Below are 18,397 nucleotides of genomic sequence, written 5' to 3' on the forward strand. Positions count from 1 at the left end.
TCAATCACAACTCTATTTCTATCAGGTAAGTTAACAAAAAACTGTAATTAAGTCAGTCCTTTAAGAATACGCATTTTATTTAGGTACAGAAAGCAATGTCCACAAGTCAATTTTGTATTAAAAATATTCAACAGCCACTTAAAAATTACATACAAAATAAATTTAATGTACAAAATACCTTAGTAGTATACAGTCTGAATACCAGAAGTAGTATGTCTATGTAGTTTAATGTTATCTTTATGTCCATATGCAAACACAGACACAAGTACTTTGCAATCTTAATATGTGAGTTCCAAAACAACACAGTTGACCTGTATTACACAAAGATCCACACTAACAGCAAAATGGGGGGAAAAGGTTATATACATACATCAATAAAATAAGCTCAGTGTTAAGCATAAAATAGACATATTTAGTTAACAAGAATTCTAACATTCATTAGGCAGAAACGCTTCAGTGCAAAGGCCAAACACAGACTTGTTATACCAAAATGCCATATACCATAATATCACGCAGTATTCTAAGACAATTAAACCTGTCACTGATGATACAAACCCGGTTTTCAGTAAGAAAATTAAGGAATAATTACGGAAATTATTAAAATACCTGTTACATTTAAAAAGCAAATATAGTAACACATTACCTTTTGTTTATAAAAGCAAAACTGTAAAATCTTCCAAGCATAGAAATAAATAATCTCTGCTGAAAATTAATTGTAATTAAGGTTTATCCACCACTTACACACCTTCTGCAGTGTTCAGCCTGCAGGTTTGTGCTAATTCAAGGCTGACTTCAGGATTCTGGATTGCAAACTGAAGAAAAATGCCTCCCCCACCCCTTATACACTGAACATCATGTACCGCTTCTTCAAGACTGCTAACAACACTGAGACAAATGTAAATGAAAAAGTATTTTAAAATCTAGCTACCTAACAAGACCCAAAGTTGTTTACTAAGTTATCAATCCCACAGTAAGATCCACGATAAACGTATAATGCTGATGCCCTTTGGCTTCAGTCACTTGTTCAAACTTTAATCAGCATGAAACCTATGGCAAAACTGAGCTCCAAGTACTACACATTGCCACCTACTATTTGCACATGCTTTCTAATGGAATCCATAGGACATATGTTTAGGCGTATGTCCAGTTCAGGCTCCAAAATTACTAAAAATGCTAAGAAGTTCTATGCAAAAAAAAAAAAAAAAAAAAGAAAAAGAGCAGCCAAGGGAATGAGAAAACAGATTAAAACCAATGAACAGTTCAACAAGAATAAGAGAAAAGATTTAGAGGGGAAAATGAAGGTATTCAATGAAAATTTAAAATACCCACACGTATTAGAAATCTCTACCTACATTAACTAGGACTGCAAGAGTATTTGGAACATAAGAAAGCAAAACCACCTAAAAATATACCAGGCATGACAATGCCAAACTTTGCACTAATATTTTACTTCTAAAACTTAGAATTTCTCTACTAGAAGAACACACACAACTTTGGAAAAACTGAACTTTAATTATAAACTCTCCAAATAGGACATTTTATCTCAGTGGGAAAAACAGACTTGGACTTCTAAGTAGTGGGAAGTTAGTATTTGGACTAACTACAGAGAAACTGATCACTGAAAAGCATTTTGTATTGTTCAAAAAGCAGAATTTGTTATTAAGACTAACTAAGAAAACAACCAGTATACAAACAGTATCAGCCAGACTTCTACAGGAACTCTTCTGCGAAAACAAATCAATTATGCTCCTGCTCATGAACTTATCAGATCATAGTATGTACACTGGATTGTATTATTTACACTTTAAGGCACTCAAAATAGGTAAGGATACAGATGGCTAGATTAACATGTCAACTAGAACATAAACACTGCAGCACTGTCATTATATAAAACTTTTATTAGTAAGGGTAAGAAACATTCATTTCATTCAAGAAGTCAGAGGTCACACTGCTCATAGTCCTAAATAACATCAACTAGACAAACAAGCAAAATATACAGAACATGAAATTTGTACCTGAGAGCACTGGAACATGTTTTATTTTTATTTAGAAATAAAATTGTAGTGCAACCTGAAGACAGGAATAAACCTAAAGGTTTTATCTTCTTTTTGATGTCACATGCTCAACAAAAATTAGATTAAAACTAGATGAAAATCATATCTACTGTTCCATACTAGCTGCCAAGTTTAGCATGAGTAAGTGTATGGCAGTATATGAACAAATATATTTTTCAAGTTGCAGCAGTACCTTTATTGCACTTATTGCTGTTCAGGATCTAAAATACTGACACTGGAAATATATTAAAAGTAGTAACTTGTGCTAAAAGGTAAGTTGAAACATACATGCAGTTACTGATTTGACTAACAGTGGCACTAGAATCTGGTAATTATCAGCTAAAAAAATAAGTCCAGAATGTCCTGTCCAATCTTCTGTCTAAAGATTCAAAGTAACAGCAATGGGTGCAAACAGTAAAAGAGAATATATTTCCATTACTAAAGGAAGCTTTCTTCAAAACAGACAAGAGACAGACACAAACAGCACTTACGCTTTGCCTGAATTTTTTTTTCCATTGAGCAAAGACTCTCATGCTAAAGTTGAAACAATTGTTATTCCAATACTTTTCTGAAAGACTTGAAAATAAACCATAGAATCCTAGTGAAACTTCTCATGAAATACATGCAACATGTATAAACGTACAAAACAGCTGGTTTAAAATTCTGAATATCACATTTTGACAGCTGATGGGGGGGGCAATTTTAATTGCTTGCTCCCCTACAAATTTGGTCCTATGAAAAACTATACATGTCCTAACCCAACAAAAACTGTCAAAACCTGAAGTTAGTGAGGCTCTTGAAAACTAAAGGTATTTCTGTTGTAATCAATATAAAGATAGAAGAGAATAATGACATTGACTGTCAATATCAATTACAAGACTGGCAGTTTAATACCATACCTTATCAGAAAATCTAACTTTAAGAACATTTAATAAAACAGTCATAATATAAACTGAGGTTCCTGTTACCCAAACTATACACCATATAGCAAAACTAAATTATTTTACAGAATAATAGTTCAGTGTTCTTCCCAATGAATTGTACCTTCAACACGTAGGGAGATGTTTCAAGAAGTCTAATGGTGTTTACAGAATTTTGTACATGCAATATCTATATACTAAAGTTCAAGACTTTTCAAAAGTTAAAAATGTTAAATTGTCAGTGAAAATTAGGCAAAAATATTCAGTGCAACAGCTTAGAAGTTCACATACAAATTTGTTACCAAACAATGAGAACTGCAGTATGTCAATTAAAAAAATAAAAAAATTCAATTCTGGATTATAAATAGGTCCTATATATGATTTTTTTCTTTAATATACCAAGATATAAACATCGATTCCCCCCTCCCACACACTACTCTCTTGTAAAAGCTCTTTTTTGGTTAGCTTTCACAATGTCATCAGGAGATGCTGATTTGAAGTCAAATGGTGTTATGGCTATTATAGGACCAGTTTCCTTGGGTTTTATGTCTTGTACTTGTCTACTGTATAGGAAAGCTTTATGTATACCAATTGTGCGCCGCTTATAACCTTTTGGAGGATAACGGAGACACAAGGTTAAAGCAAAAGCTGAAGGTCTTGCACGCAGTGCCTTCATCCATGAAAGGGACAAATCCTGCCTCTTAGGAGTAAGCCCTCTTTTAGTTTTTTTATTTGTTTTGGCAAAACCAGAACATTTTCCTTGTTTTTCTTTTAAAGGTTTAGTTTCAGGGCTTAAGATATTCAACTGTCCTACCTCATTTTGTCCTGCAGATACATCTGCATTTTTCACAAGGACACTTAAATCAATGCTGGTTCTTTTAGAGGGTCTCAGTTCAGTTACACTGAGCATGGGGAAGTCCGTACTTTGTTGAGTTTTATCTATTTCAATAGTCTCTGCTATTAAATCCGAGAGTGATAAATTCTCAACCTCCTTTAGTGGAGAAACTTTAGAGAGGGCTAGAGAAGACAAAGATCCTGTTAGCTCTGGCATCCCACCTGAAGTTTGGGGTTGACCTACTAGTTTTGATAATGGTGAGGTTCCCAATTTCATACCAGTGAGACTTGCTGTTGACTGGGTGTAAAGATCAGCCAAAGAATAAGAGTGGCTAGCACTTCTTTCCTGGTGTTCCTGAAGTAAGTCAGCCAGCGATGTACTTCCAGACCTTAACACTGGCAAAGTAGCCACGTCTGAAGAGAGGCTTTCTTGTTTTCTACTTTGCACAAGTGAAGAAAAATTTTCAAGTTCATTCTTTCTATTTACAGTATGACTAACTTCATTATCAAGAGCCAATTTTCCTAAAGCACTTGTTAAACATGGAGGACTGTAAACATTTGCATTACTATTACACTCAGAAGTATTTGAGGAAACAAGAGGAATGCTGTCTTCAGGACCCAGAGAATCACAAACCACATTCTGCATCAGCAAGGATTTCAAGTCCTGTGTTTCCTTGCATTCCAACTTCTTAAAGGAAGAATTTCCAGATGGGTTACTTCCTATGCTAAAGTAAGTATCATCACTGTCAGGAATCAAACTTACTGCATTAGCACTTTCTGGTAGTTGACTCTCTGCCTGTTTATTCACAGGTTCACAAAACGATCCTTTACACAAATCATCACTGAAAGAAGATGACAGAACAAGTGAAGAGGATTTCAATCCTTTCCTTTCAGATGAAGGTATATTGGATTTTTCAGCATTGAGTAGCATTTTGTCATTTGTAATTAAAGAGTAACAAGCTGAACCACTTTTGGCTGTAAAGTTTCCAAACCCAGGTTTGCTGGCATCAGCAACATTTTCTACTGCACAAGAGAAACTGTCTGTATCAACACACATTTCTGGACAACAAAGTAAGTCTCCTTACCTTACAATAGCCAGTAATTTTCAGATGGAAGCGCAGTCACAATGAAATATCCAATTTTTTTAAAGTTGACAGCAGCAACAAAAAAATCAAGAAGAAACATGAAAAGGCATTTAATTACTAAGTGTTATCCAAAATATGCAATGTTACAATTAAACTACAGGTACCTACTGAAATACCTAGGAAACTTTAAGAATCGGGAAAGAATGCCAGTAAAGATTACAAAGAGTTAAGAGTAAATCAAAATAAGAAAGTTAGTGTACAGACACTACCAAAAAAAGGGAGGTATTGGGCATGGGAGATGACAGTTCACCAAAGAAATAATGGAAGTACATAAAACTTAAAGATGTTGTCCAACTTCTAGGACATGTATTCATTCAGTTAAGTCATATATTAGAAATCAGAAATTTACTGTGAACTGCAGGTGGCTGCAGGTTGAATTTAAGCTGACACTAAGGTTTTATTTTGACTTCTAGCTCAACAAAAGCTACTGTTTCCTTTAAATGTTTATAGAGCACAGAAATAGAAAAGTTGGTCTTTTTTGATTTTCTAATAAATGACTAATGCAGTAACAAGCATTTTCACAGCTTGTAAAGCCAAAATTAAACTGTACATAGAAATGAATCATCTTGAATATAAACAATTAAATAGAAGTATACCTTTTGTCGTCTTTCCTACAATCACAGCATCCTCGTTCCTGGTCTTCACATTTTGCTTACTGCCTTGTGAAAGCACAAGATCCAAAGCCTTCTGTGCATCAAATTTACTATCCAGTACTGCTTGCACCATTGTTTGCTCTGGTACAGATTCTGCCAAAACTTCTCTCATTTGATCAAGGCATGAATTAAGACGGGCTAAAAGAGACATATTACTGTTATAAGCTGCACAAAAAAATGTCTTAAGTGGCCTAACCACTAGTACCACACATCTGATTAACAACAACAGGAGAAAAGCATCACAGTGAGAGATAAAACCTTTAGAAATTAATTTCAATCTCACTTATTGCCATGATAAACTTTGCCCCCAAATCCTGCAGAATATTTGACTAATTTCAGATATTGCTATAAGGAACATAACACTGACTACTATTTATTAGTCTATAAAGTCTCAGTGAAATACTCTGATGTTGTAAAATTAACTATCTTTACTGCAGAAGAGAAATACAAATAATCACCTTAAAATTATCCAAAGTAATTTAGTAAGTCAACATGGAATCCCACTGAACAGCACATTTTAATTGTTTACAGATGCTACACCCTTCTGCTGTTTAAGTGTTTACACCCAAAGTAAAACAGCATTTTCGGGGGACTCAGGCCTTAACAATTGAAAACTCTGGATCAACACACCAGGTTTGAAACTATCTGCAATCTTTACCTTTCCTAAAACTATAATACATTTTTTGGCTTATAAAATCAATTTTCTTTGGAGCATATTTCTGCAACTAGTATATGCCTTGACTAAGATAAGTTTCTTAAGTCTTGACTTAACACACAAGAGACTGAAAATTCACCAGGCTGCCACTCACTGGAAGTAGTGTGCTGATCAGACATACAAACACAAGAGACCAGAAGAAAGTCTTCCTGAGTACCACAGTTCCTGCCTGTTCAGATTTTAGAAAACAGGCACTGAACAACAGGAAGGCTACTACAGATTCTTTATTTGAACATGTCCTCAAAGATGGTGATGTTTAAAGAACTTTGCTAAGGGAATTCAACACCACAGAATTACAACTTCCTCAAGGTTACTTAAATCCACTCCCTCGACCCGTAATCCAAACAGCAAGTCAATGTTCCCCAGACATTTGCTCTGCAAAACAAGCACTGGCAGAGCCCTGCACAATGTGTTGGTTGGCCATTTTATTATCCAACACTCAACACAGACAATCTTGCCAAACTCTTTGCAGCCAGATTGACTGCAATCAGTAATTTCTTATTAATGTCTAACATAGCACACACTATCAAGCATAACTAGTCTTGTGGTACCACTGCTGTTTGGTTATTTCTAGGCTTCTTTTCCATCATTTTTTAGTCCGGAATATTACTTTCCTTCTTGTTCCAATATCAATTCTTAACTGATGGAGTCTGTCAAAAGCATTGTGAAAAGCCAGCGTATTGTATTGTCTAGATCACCTGTATCCACATACTGGATAATTCTTTCAAATTTCCCTCTACACCATTACTTCCTGTTGTAAAAACACGTATATTACACCCCAATTTATTATATTTACCCATATGTCTATGCATTAGCATAGCTTCTACCAATTTACTTGACATGGAATCTAGATTGCTTCTGTTCTATCTATTGCTTCTGAATTTTCTGCAACTTGTTTTAAATACCAAGTATCATTCATGCATTTTATTGTCTATTCATTCACCAACACACTTTACTCTGAGCTTATCAACATTTTAAAAACAAACTTTATTATTTCCAAAACATTAAAAACTAGGTTACCTATTAATACTTAGGAAGGAGACTTGTGAACCTTTTTCAAACAAGTTTAAAAAAAAAAAGCAAATATTTTTTCCCTAACCACTCAGCTCAGAACTTGGCTTGTAATGTGGAATTCACAGCTGCAGGATTGAAACCAGTCTAATGAATTCAAAACAGGATAAGAGAAGATTGTAGAGGACACAGGTATCTAAATATATTAGCTACTGTTTCAAGGAAATGCATGACTGAAAACCTTTCAAATACTGCTAATTGCCATATTTTGGAATGCAATACAAGCAGAAGATCATTCTACAAATACTATGTTCCTAATACTCTTCCCTAAGCATCCATTTGCTAAGTCAAGACCATGAGCTACATAGATGCTTGGCCTGAGCCAGTACAGCTGTTCTTATGTCTGAATTTAATACCAAATCTCATTATTTCTAATGAGAAACTAAGAACATATTTCAGTGTATGCAACCAAGTTATACAAGCAGTACACAAAAGGTAGTTACAAACTTGAAAAATCACCACTGAAGCTATGCTCACAAAGGATGTTGTTCTACAACAAGATTACAAAATTGTGAGCAGTGTCAGTCAAGTAACAAATATTAATTTAAGACAATTTTAGAAAGTCCTTAATTTATAAAAGAGATTGTTCTGAGAATTATTTATTTTCTATAATTACCTCTATCAACTTCAGTCAACTGATGATTGGATGTAAAATAATCAGCAGTATCATCTGTACCTTCATAGCCATATTCTTCTTCTAATGGCTGAGCAAATGTTGCTGGCTTGTCTCGTCTGGAGTAGATAAACTGAGCTGCTGCATTAGGTAAAAAGCAAAGTATTAAAAAAAAAGTCAAATCTTTTTTTTCTCCTTTAAAAACAAAACATCTCTACAGGGAAAAAAAAAGTTAGGATGCTTACCTGTTGCAGTGGTTTCGGGGCAGGGGGAATGGGACACTACTGTATAATGACTACTACCTGAAGACTGCACAGAAAAAGCATACAGCATGCTAGAATATAAGTAAGTCCTCATCACAATGAAACCACAGGCTGGGCAACATCCTTGTATCCATGTAATGCAACAATTCTGCAAAGTGTAGTATTCAAACAAAAGAATATACTCCAGGTCTGAAAAACAGTATTTTCTACACCAAATTACCATCTACAGCCTAATGTCTCCAGAACCTTACTCCACAATTATATTTTTTTTACCTCAGTTACAAGTAAAAAAAAAAAAATAGCATGAAAATAATGTTGTTTTGACAGTATGGCACTGTCAAACTACTGGTAACAGTTTAATGCAGTTGAACACATTCTTTTCTACTTGGAATTTCATTAGAAATACAGCCCATGAGTTAAGAATGTATATTCACAGAAAACTTTAAAAAAGTGCAAAATTCCACTCTGATTGAGCAACACATTAAGACATACATAGATAAAACTTCTTGCTGAACATGAGCCCCAGTCATTACATACTCTCAGAAACGTACCAAGTATAATCTAAACAAATTTCCTTATGCTAAGTAATATTCTCCCCAGCTCTAAAAGCATATGTATATCCAGAAGTTAAGTAGCATAGCCTTAGCAACTGTTTCCTAAATGCATACCATTTCATATTCAATCACCATAACTTGAAGCAACTATTAAAAGATTGCTATACAATCTAGATCAGATTATTTTATAAATGAAGCTTACGTAAAAAGAATTCTTAGGAAAATTACTGGGCACAAACAAGAATTAGTTTTTCAATTTAGCAGTTTATACTTGATTAAAAAGTAAACACGTTGCATATTTTTATCACAAAACACAAGGCTACCTAAGGCTACCTCTTAGAAAAGTCTGAAAAATTCTAGGAATTAAACTTAGAAACCAAATGCAAGACAATAGGAATTTAAATCAGGGAATGTGACTACAAATAATAAAAATACACACCTAGATTTGCTTATCTAAAATCAACAGTATGACAGAGGAACAGATTTTTAAAGACCTAATTAACTCAAGTACCTGTGGCCAGAGGTCACAGACTGCATCACAGTCGCAGCGGATTTAGATCCAGCCTAGTTACCTGCAGTAGCACAGCTTCACATCAACATCAGCCATACTGTTTTCAAGGCCTGCTAAACTCTAGAAACACTTCCACCAAATCTGGGGAAACCCTGAACTAGTAATCTTGCCAGAGATTTGACTGGAGAACACAACCTAATGGTTCTACAGTTGGGTTGAATTCAGCTGGACTGAGCCACTCCAATTACATCTCACTTGAGCACACAGCATCACTATTTTTATATCTAGTTTGCAACATTACAAATGGCAGAAGGCTTATTATTAACTCCACATGATCTTACATAGGAACAGAAGTCAGCGAGGACCAGTGCTGCATCCCACAGTAAGACACCCTGCCCAACATTTACTCAAGGTTGTGTAAAAGACATCAACTACCAGGTGCAGAATCACAACTGTTAAGACCAGCTAGATCCTACTAAGAATTTTAAAACGCACCAAATGTTTCAAGACTATCAACACATTCCCATAAACCAGATGTTTACATTATCAAGTACATTCTGACCATCCAAGACAATATACTTGTACGACTGAAGATGTGCCCAGTTGTCTAATATGACTTCCAAAAGTACAACAATGCCTAACACTATTTAACCAAATTTAACAGGATTATGGTCACTAGGCACTTTTCAAAAGTTTCACTAGCTTTTAAATATTGTTTTATTCTAGAAATAAGTATCAGACTAGGAATCAATGGACAATGCTTGTATGTAACCATGTGAACTAACCTGTTGAAGGAGAAATGCAATAATCATCTTCTACTGATTGGCCATACACATCATCATCTTCAAAATCTAAGAAGCAGAAACAGTAAGATTAGTCTGCATAGTTTCTAAATACTTAATATTATAATGCAAACGGTAGTTTTTACACAAGGTTTTAAGAAACTATGCATCTCTAGTATTCCAGAAGTGCAGTTAAATACTGTTTATTTACCTAGGTAAGAAATTCTAAGTTACAGTAATAGAATTTTAACATTTAATACTCTATTCATGAGAAGAGCTGAAAACTTTCAAGAGCTGCCATGCTTCACACCTCCTCCTTCAGCATCTCCTTTGGAAGGCTGCCCCCACAGTCCAAACTCAACTGTCTACAGTTCCACAAATCTTTACCCCTGGCACTTCTCTCCATATTTCTGCTTGACCTCTCAACAGTCTCAACCACAGACAGTTCAATTACAATCTCTGCTCCAACAACTCAGGATCAGCATTTCTACTCCATACCTACCTACTTCACAGCTCTCTTCTCTGGTCTGTCCTCACGGCCATCTACCTTTCAACTCAAGTTCAGCAAAGAAAAAACACAATTCACAATTCCCTTTGAATACACAAAATTGTTTCAGCCATAAAGCAAGAATCTTATATAGCTACTTAAACACAGCCATATACTTTCCCCAATAAAACAAAGGTATCAGGAAGCAGTTATCAGAAAACACAGAAAGTAAATTATCCCCCCCAAATCCTAGCATTACGTAAATCTTGAAAATAAATTTGTAATTTTCACTAATAATGAAATACATGGAAAAAGTAATTAAGTATTTTTAAAGATGTTATTGCATACACTCGGCAGTTTCATAAATAATACGTATTGTTCATTGTTTTAAAAGAGGGAGAGATAAAAAGTAGCTAACAGCTAAAAAAAAAAATCTAAACTCTGGTGTCAACTTACAGGCCACAGAACTGGGACACTACAAACACTGTATCCATCTATAAAAGGCTTAGAATTTGGGGCATGAAAGGTTCATTTATCTCTCAACATGGAATAAGAAAATTGAAGTAAACTCAACTCTATAATTTTCAAACTGTAATTCTCAAAAAAAATGCCAACCAAAAGCAGTAGCTAAAAGGGCTGGCAGAAGTGTATGAAGTTTAGTGAAAGACCCAGGAAGCTACTTTGGAAATTAACTATCATGGAATAAAGAAAACATATTATTGTCTTGTTCTGATTGTTTGTCTTTAAAAATTAAAGAGCATATTGTCATCTACTTTTTGATGATGTTGGAAAGAACTCACTGTCTCCTGGTTCCATGCTAGGACCAACTAATCTATAAGTCTAGAGAAGAGATAGACTTTTTTTTCAAGGTAAGAACATCTTTTTGTAGTTTGACCAATACTTGGAGAGCGTCAAGGAGAACTCCTAGATGACTTCTGTGAATGGTTAACATTCACAGTTAGTAGTAAAACCAAGGTGAGTCTTCTCAGTGTGCTTTACTTGAATAACTTGTGTATCCCATACTGGTTTAATTTCTAAACTAAGAAAAAGACACCTCAGTGAGATGGCTCAGCTTGCACTGACCATAAAAATAATTATTAAAAAATGACAGAAATTACAGAGAACAGAGTGGAAGTCACAGCTGTTGATACTGTAGAATACTTCTGAATCATCAACATGCTCTCAGCTGGAATATCATATTCAGTGCTGATCACAATACCTCAAAAAGGAGAGAGCAGAAATAGAATATGGTCAAATAAAGGCCACATGATCTAAGGCCTCAGAAGCATTCCTAGGAAAGTAGACCAAAAAATACTACAAATATTTATTTTTGAAAGGAGACAAATAATTGGGCTAGACAAAGCACTACAGAATCCTAAGTGGCATAAAAAGAACATATGGCTTTATATTAAATAAAGAAGACACAGAAGTGTACTTCATTTGGGTCAGAAATGATTATACGCAACTACAAAAGTAGTATACAGTGTAAGTATAAAGACTACACGTATACACACTTCTAATTAAACCTGATGTGTAATGCAACAGTAAAGTTTCAAATAACAATAGGAACTTGAGCCTCATATGGCTACAGCAAATTACTATGTATCTCAGCAACCTTATTAGGAGATTCTGAGTGTACAAACACTGAAATGAATTCTACAGATTGGGCACCCAACTTCACCGACAACAGATTCAGTTGAAATCAACATTTCAACCAATCCGTGGTGAAGAAAATCTCTTGAGGATGAAAGAATCAAGCAGTCTAAGCCCCAATCCAGATTAAGATTTTGCCCGTATTAGGTAAATTTGCACTAGTAAAACCTGCAAGGTAGGCCACACAGATGTCACAGCTCACATGGATTCACATGACTTCCCCAAGAATTCCAAGATCACAGTGGAGAACCCAATTTGTTCTGCTATAATACATATACACATTACATCTGTCCACTCAACAGCAAAAGACCAGAGGCAGGCAGAAGTATTTCTTGCAGTTTTTGTATATAATCTGACAGCTTGAGCAAACAAGAATAGCTGCTCCCATACCAAGGGGCTCTTTAAAATACTAATATCAATTAGAAGTGTGCCCATTTTTCCACAGCCCAAGCCAACACAAACAAAGCCATTTAGAAAAAAAGAGTGCAATTTACAGTTTGCCTAAGTTAATGGAACAGGGCACAAAGAAAACTGCAGCACTGCAGGTACGAGCCAAGTTCTTACATAAGAGCTCGTTCATTCCATGCAAGCTTAAGTCAAATAGAACAGAAAGATGTCTGAAAAACAGGTTCTTCCTTAGATGCTCAACTCCATCTCCAAGAACTACACTTCTTCTCCAAGGAACGGCCGTTGCCTCTCATCTATTATTATGGCTGAACATCAGCAACAATTTGCTAGAGCTAAGAGTGGGAACACAAACTTCTCGGCTTTACAAAACTAAAAAAGGGCGGGTTCAATTGTACTGAGGTTGGTTTTCAAGCCTGAAAAGCGGTCAACTTCGGCAACTTAAGGCAGCGCAGGTAACCCCTTCCGTGACCTGGCCTGCTTGCCAGGGCCGCGCTTTCCCCGTGGGGAAGCTCCGGGGAGCCCCCGGTAGCAGAAGGTGGCCCTGAGGGGCGGCGGCAGCGCGGCCACGTGTGCCCGACCCACCACTCGGGCGGGAAATGGGGGGGCGGGGCGAGGCCTCGCACGGAGCCTCGGCCAACCCCGCGGAGGGGAGGGGGATGCTTCTCCCCTCCCACCGCCCTTGACAGCCCCCCGCGCCCTCCCCTCCACCCGCTTGGGCCCGGGCACACTCTCCCCCCCGCGGGCACCGCCGCGCACCCCTGCGGGGCGGAAGGACCCGCCGAGAGAAGGGGCGCAGGCCGGTAAAGGGAGGGTGCGGAGGGGCCGGCGGTTGATGCGGCGTCTGAGGCGGCCCCCGCAGCTCTGCCGCCGGTTCCTGCTCGCCACTACCTTCGTCGTAGTTATAGCCACGGACGTTCCTGTGCCGGGACATGATGGCGGCGGCGGCCGCCTCGCTCGCCCGCGGTGACGCTGGCGCGGCGGACCTAGGGCGCCATGTTGGTGTCCGGTGGGGCCTGGCGGAATCCCCCTGCGCAGGCGCACAGGGCACCTTCCCGCCCTCGTTGCGCTGTTGCGCATGCGCGGCGTCTCCCGCCTCGCCCGGCCGCTTCCTGGTCGGCCGGTCGCGCGGGGCGAGGGGGGGTGCGGTCCTTGCGCCGCTCGCGCTCCGCCCCTGCACGGGACGGTTGCCACGTCAGCGGCGCGCGCTAGCCTCGCGCCGCGTGGCCGGGCTCGGCTGAGCGGCCGGGGAGGCCGTGGCCCGCCCACCCCCCGCCGGGGCTGCGCCCCTCACCGCGCCCTCGGCCTCCTCAGAGACGGTGAGGGAAGGGCGGCTACGGCGCCGCGCCCTGGGAGGTCTCTGCGCGCAGCCTCCGGTGGTGGCGTCGTGCTCAGCCCATCGCAGAGCAGGCCCGGCTCCGTCTGGCCTAGCCTGACCCGTCCCGGGGTAACACTGGAACGCTTCACCTGCCCCCCGGCGGGGAAGCACCCCCGTCTTTGCGATGCTGCAGCCGACACTGAGCGTGCCGGCATCCAACCCCCCTGCTTCTGATGCAGCCGTGAGGCTGATCCTACAGTCGGGTGCAAGCTTGGTGCTTGTAACCATCATTGCTACGTCATTATTCACACCTCAAACTTAAAATACAAGTGCTGCAACCATATGTGCCCATATGGAAGCAAACATATTTGAGCTTATTAAAAGCAGTGACATCACTGATGATGACATAACATTTGGGGTTGGCCTAAATTCATTGAAGGGTATGCTTATGTAAACACACTTTAAAAATACCATTTTTCAATTGGTGTACCACCCCAGGAGCAGAGGTTGAAAGGCTTTGAAATGAACTTTTTTTGAAATGGTTTTTCTCAGTTCTGGGTCTTGAAACAGCTCAAGTTGACCTGGTTTGTGGGTGACTAGTAGCCACTACAATCCAGTGACTGACTAGTGGCCTGGATTAAATGAGCTGGCTCTAGGTAAATGCAAACTGTTAATTAGTATTGCTACTGGCAGTGTTAAGCAGCAAAATGTCAAAGCATTAAGCTCCACAGAGGTCCTGATCTGACTTCGTTGGCACATTGCTGGAGGCACCATCTAAAACTGAGTTTCAGCCTGCAAGTGCTGCTGCAGTGCCAAGGGACCAGGTAATCAAGGAATGTCCCTACAGCTGCCCGTTGCTGGGTCAGAGAGAGAAGGGCAAGCAGAGAAGACTGGAAGCTTCGGTGGTGGAGGGAGATGGGAGCAAAATCCCAGTTCACAGGCGCTACCAGTGCTCCCTGCTGAGCTCCAGCTCTGACAGACTCAGCTACTTCTACATCCTCCAGCCCAGCTGCTCCCCAGATACCTGCATTCATCTACATGCAGCTCCTCAGGAGCTGCCAGGCAGACAATCCCATTAGTATTTCTCAAGTCAGATGTCTCCATCTTCAAGACCTTTAATACTTTCTTTACCATCTTTTTACCCAGTCTTGAGAACACCAGAAATCCAGCCTCTTCCAGCCACCTGCATGCTCCAGGTGTCCTCCAATATCCCACCGCGTAGCCACACATCCCTACAGACACAAACACGCATACCCAGGTTTTGTAACTGCCACCTAACTATTGTCTCATCCTGGCCCACGTGCCAAAACTCTCACTATCTGCAACTCCACATCCTTCCTGGTCACTGCTGGAGGCAGGGTGTGTTAAACATAAGCCAGTTTGTGTTCATATACAAATTGTATGCAAATGTGCAGATTGTTCCCTTATGTTATTTGCATATTTCTAACTAATTTGTAAAGAACAGCACATGCAGCTGCACAAACTTAGGATCTATATAGTATCTTTCATACAGTTCTAATTTTAAAATAGAATTGGAAACAAAGATTTCTAATTAATGCTGGTGTCCTGTTGACCTTTAGTGACCCAAATGTTCTGTACAGCAGAGGTTTGACAGAAGTTGTGTTCCTCCTTATCTGTCCCAATCTCTTGATATGGGTCAAAGATACAAAAGTGAAGAATTGCTATCATACATTATGATTTAATATTATACGTCCAGGGTGACACACTTCTAAATTCAAAACCTGATTCCAGCATGTGCTATCTGAGCTTTTGATGAAGTAACATAAGATACTGTAGCACTACAACCCTCACAGTGTTCTGCCAGTCTGTCTCCCAACAGCTTTACTTTGGAAATGGTACTCTTTCCAGCCTCCAAATTACTTAGATCCCATTTTTCAAATGTTAAAAACTCCAGTAAATCTTAATCATGTAAATTTAACATTTTTTTCCTTCAAGTAGTGACATTTCTTGTTTCACACCTGACAATCCTATTGCAAAGATGTTTCTTTCATCCTTCCTATTCATGCTTTTTACACAAACCACCAAACGCTTATCAATAATTTTTCATGTTTGAATTTTATGTTCACATTTACTATGTTATCGCTCTTGATTTTCAGTGACGGTGGCCTCCACAGATATGACCCACATTTCATTTGCTTGATAGTCAGATGTAGTGTTTTCAAGATTTAAAAATTAGTATTTAAAAGAAGAAAATAAATAATAGTTATAAAAATATAAAGATGATCTAAGCCCAGTATAGGAGGTGATAAACTATGTAGCCTTTCCATGGCATTAACTGTGAACTTGGAAGGCTGCTATTTTTCTTCATTTAAAGTGTAGTAGGTTATATAATGTGAAGACCTGAGGGAAAAAAAAAAAAAAAGAGCAATTTCACACAGAAGCACAATTATCTCATTTTACAGCAGTATCTTCAAATAAAGTCATAAATACACTGTGATCATCCCTTGCCTTTCCTTAACTCTGAGACCTATGTAAATGTTTTAGGGAAAGGTGTTCAAGAAATAATAAGCTTTAGTCCTCAAGCCCCAGCTATACCTCAGTGCTATTTGATAGTGAATACAAGGTTCATGAAAAGTATTTGTCTGATAGCAAAGCAGCCTATAACTAAACATTATTCCTTCAGCAGCAATTAAAGCACCATGAGAGAACCTCACCAGTCTGGAACCTCATCAGCCTGTCTCTAGCAGCTCTGACCAAGCAATGACTAACATGTCACTTCTGGTAAACACTATGAGCATTCATGTCCTTCCTGCCCACTGAGATTATATATTACTTTAAGACATGTGCATTAAGAAGTGAACTGACACCACCCGTCTCAGTCCAGATGGCAGCCCTACTGGTAATCCAGTTTTTCTCAGCAGTCTCCGGGGCACTCCCAGTCCCAGCACTACCAATTTTTTTTGTAACAGTAAGAATCAATTAATAAAATATTCAATAATTTCTTTTAGCTAAGCAGAAAGTCTTTTGAATGATGTTATTTCTTCTTAAAGTGAAGTTATCCAGCTTTTTAGTAGTTTTAAAGTTCTTAGTTAAAAAACATTCAGTCTATTTCAATATTCTTTCCTTTTAAACCAAAGCTAAGCAAGACCTGGTCTGGGAAAAAGTAGCATAATTCCAGATGTTATACCACACAATGCAGTGTGGGTGTTAAGTTTTAAAATATAGATATTATCAATGTCACTAAGCACTATTCCAACTGATAAATGATCTCACTAGATCAAAAGAACTGCAGCCAATAAATACATGTCTGGTTTTGTTTAAAATGACACCATCTAGATCAGAAGCTGATTTAAGAGTCAGAAAGCAAAGAGTATTAATAAATGATCATTTTGTACATATGGTAAATAGCAAGTGTCCCCAATTTTCCACAGTACGAATGAGCCTGTTAAATATATTTATTATTTCTTTGAGAATGGATCAGTCTGCAGAACAAGCTTTGCATGTGAGTTAGTGATTTATGTTAGTTGACACCTTATACAATTTCAACAGGATCTAGCTAAGTTAGATAGCAACTGATGGCAAATGGTAATGTAATAGCAATTTGATCTGGAAAAGCTGCCTATTTGGACGGTTTAACAGAGAATCATAGAATCATTTAGGTTGGAGAAGACCTTCAAGATTATCGAGTCTAACTGTAAACCTAACACTGCCAAGTCCACCACATTCGTGCTCCTCACAAGTATGTACACTTACTGTTACAATAAAGAAATACTTCTGTGACTTCAGCTATGTCTATACTTCCCAAAACACTTTGGGCTCAATCCCCCATTCCCCTGTCATCCTGCTGCCTCCCTGCTGACTCTCAGACTGCTTCCCACCTGCAGTGACCCAAACGTTGGCCCAGAAAGGGAAGTTCAGTCTCTGCAAGGAGGGAACCGCCTTGAACCACATGGCTGCGAGAGCAAGAGTTCAAATCCAAGCAGGGTTGCCAAGAGCATGTTAGCTATAGCCACTGTGAAGCACTCACTGAAAATCCCTAATCACTTGTTTTTACCACTGAGTGCAAATAAAAAAAATAAGATATGATTACAACAGAGTGGCATTCACTTCTACTTGGTCTATGAAGTATGTCGTTGATACAGAGTGAGATAAGTGGTGAGAATCACCAGGGGCATGGGAAATTTCTTACATGAAGAAAGATTAAAAGGATTAAGAATTTGTCTTACAGAGGAGATGTATAAAATGGGACATGACCGAAGCATATACTAGGGGATGTCTCAGAAATGCCATTGTTTTTTTTCCCTCATAGTAAAAGAGAAAATTCTGTGAGATTGAAAGAAGGCAAATTTTAAACTGGTAAAAGTAAAGAATTTTCATTCAGCACAGAATTAGACTCTAAAATTCACTGCTGGAAGAAATAATCATGGCCAAAAACTTAGCAGGATTCAAACAGTTTAG

The 18,397-nt window shown here is 38.5% G+C and overlaps 1 protein-coding gene across 17 annotated transcripts in view; it reads right to left on the minus strand.

The window, feature by feature from the left end:
• The window catches only part of HBS1L (HBS1 like translational GTPase), a 60,957-nt gene extending 47,256 nt beyond the window's left edge, over positions 1 to 13,701 (minus strand). Inside the window, exons 1-7 of one of the 17 annotated variants that reach the window (XM_074862566.1) lie at positions 13,552 to 13,689; positions 11,721 to 11,821; positions 10,618 to 10,662; positions 10,119 to 10,184; positions 8,251 to 8,416; positions 8,009 to 8,146; positions 5,550 to 5,744 (exon numbers count right to left, since the gene is read on the minus strand). In XM_074862566.1, coding sequence (XP_074718667.1) covers positions 5,550 to 5,744; positions 8,009 to 8,146; positions 8,251 to 8,416; positions 10,119 to 10,145 — 526 coding nt within the window. In that variant the 5' untranslated portion in view covers positions 10,146 to 10,184; positions 10,618 to 10,662; positions 11,721 to 11,821; positions 13,552 to 13,689. The other 16 variants (XM_074862565.1, XM_074862564.1, XM_074862567.1 and 13 more) reach the window with 16 other exon arrangements.
• Between the last annotated feature and the right edge of the window lie 4,696 nt (positions 13,702 to 18,397).

Source organism: Strix uralensis, chromosome 3, assembly GCF_047716275.1.
Source record: "Strix uralensis isolate ZFMK-TIS-50842 chromosome 3, bStrUra1, whole genome shotgun sequence".
In the NCBI taxonomy this organism is placed as follows: domain Eukaryota; kingdom Metazoa; phylum Chordata; class Aves; order Strigiformes; family Strigidae; genus Strix; species Strix uralensis.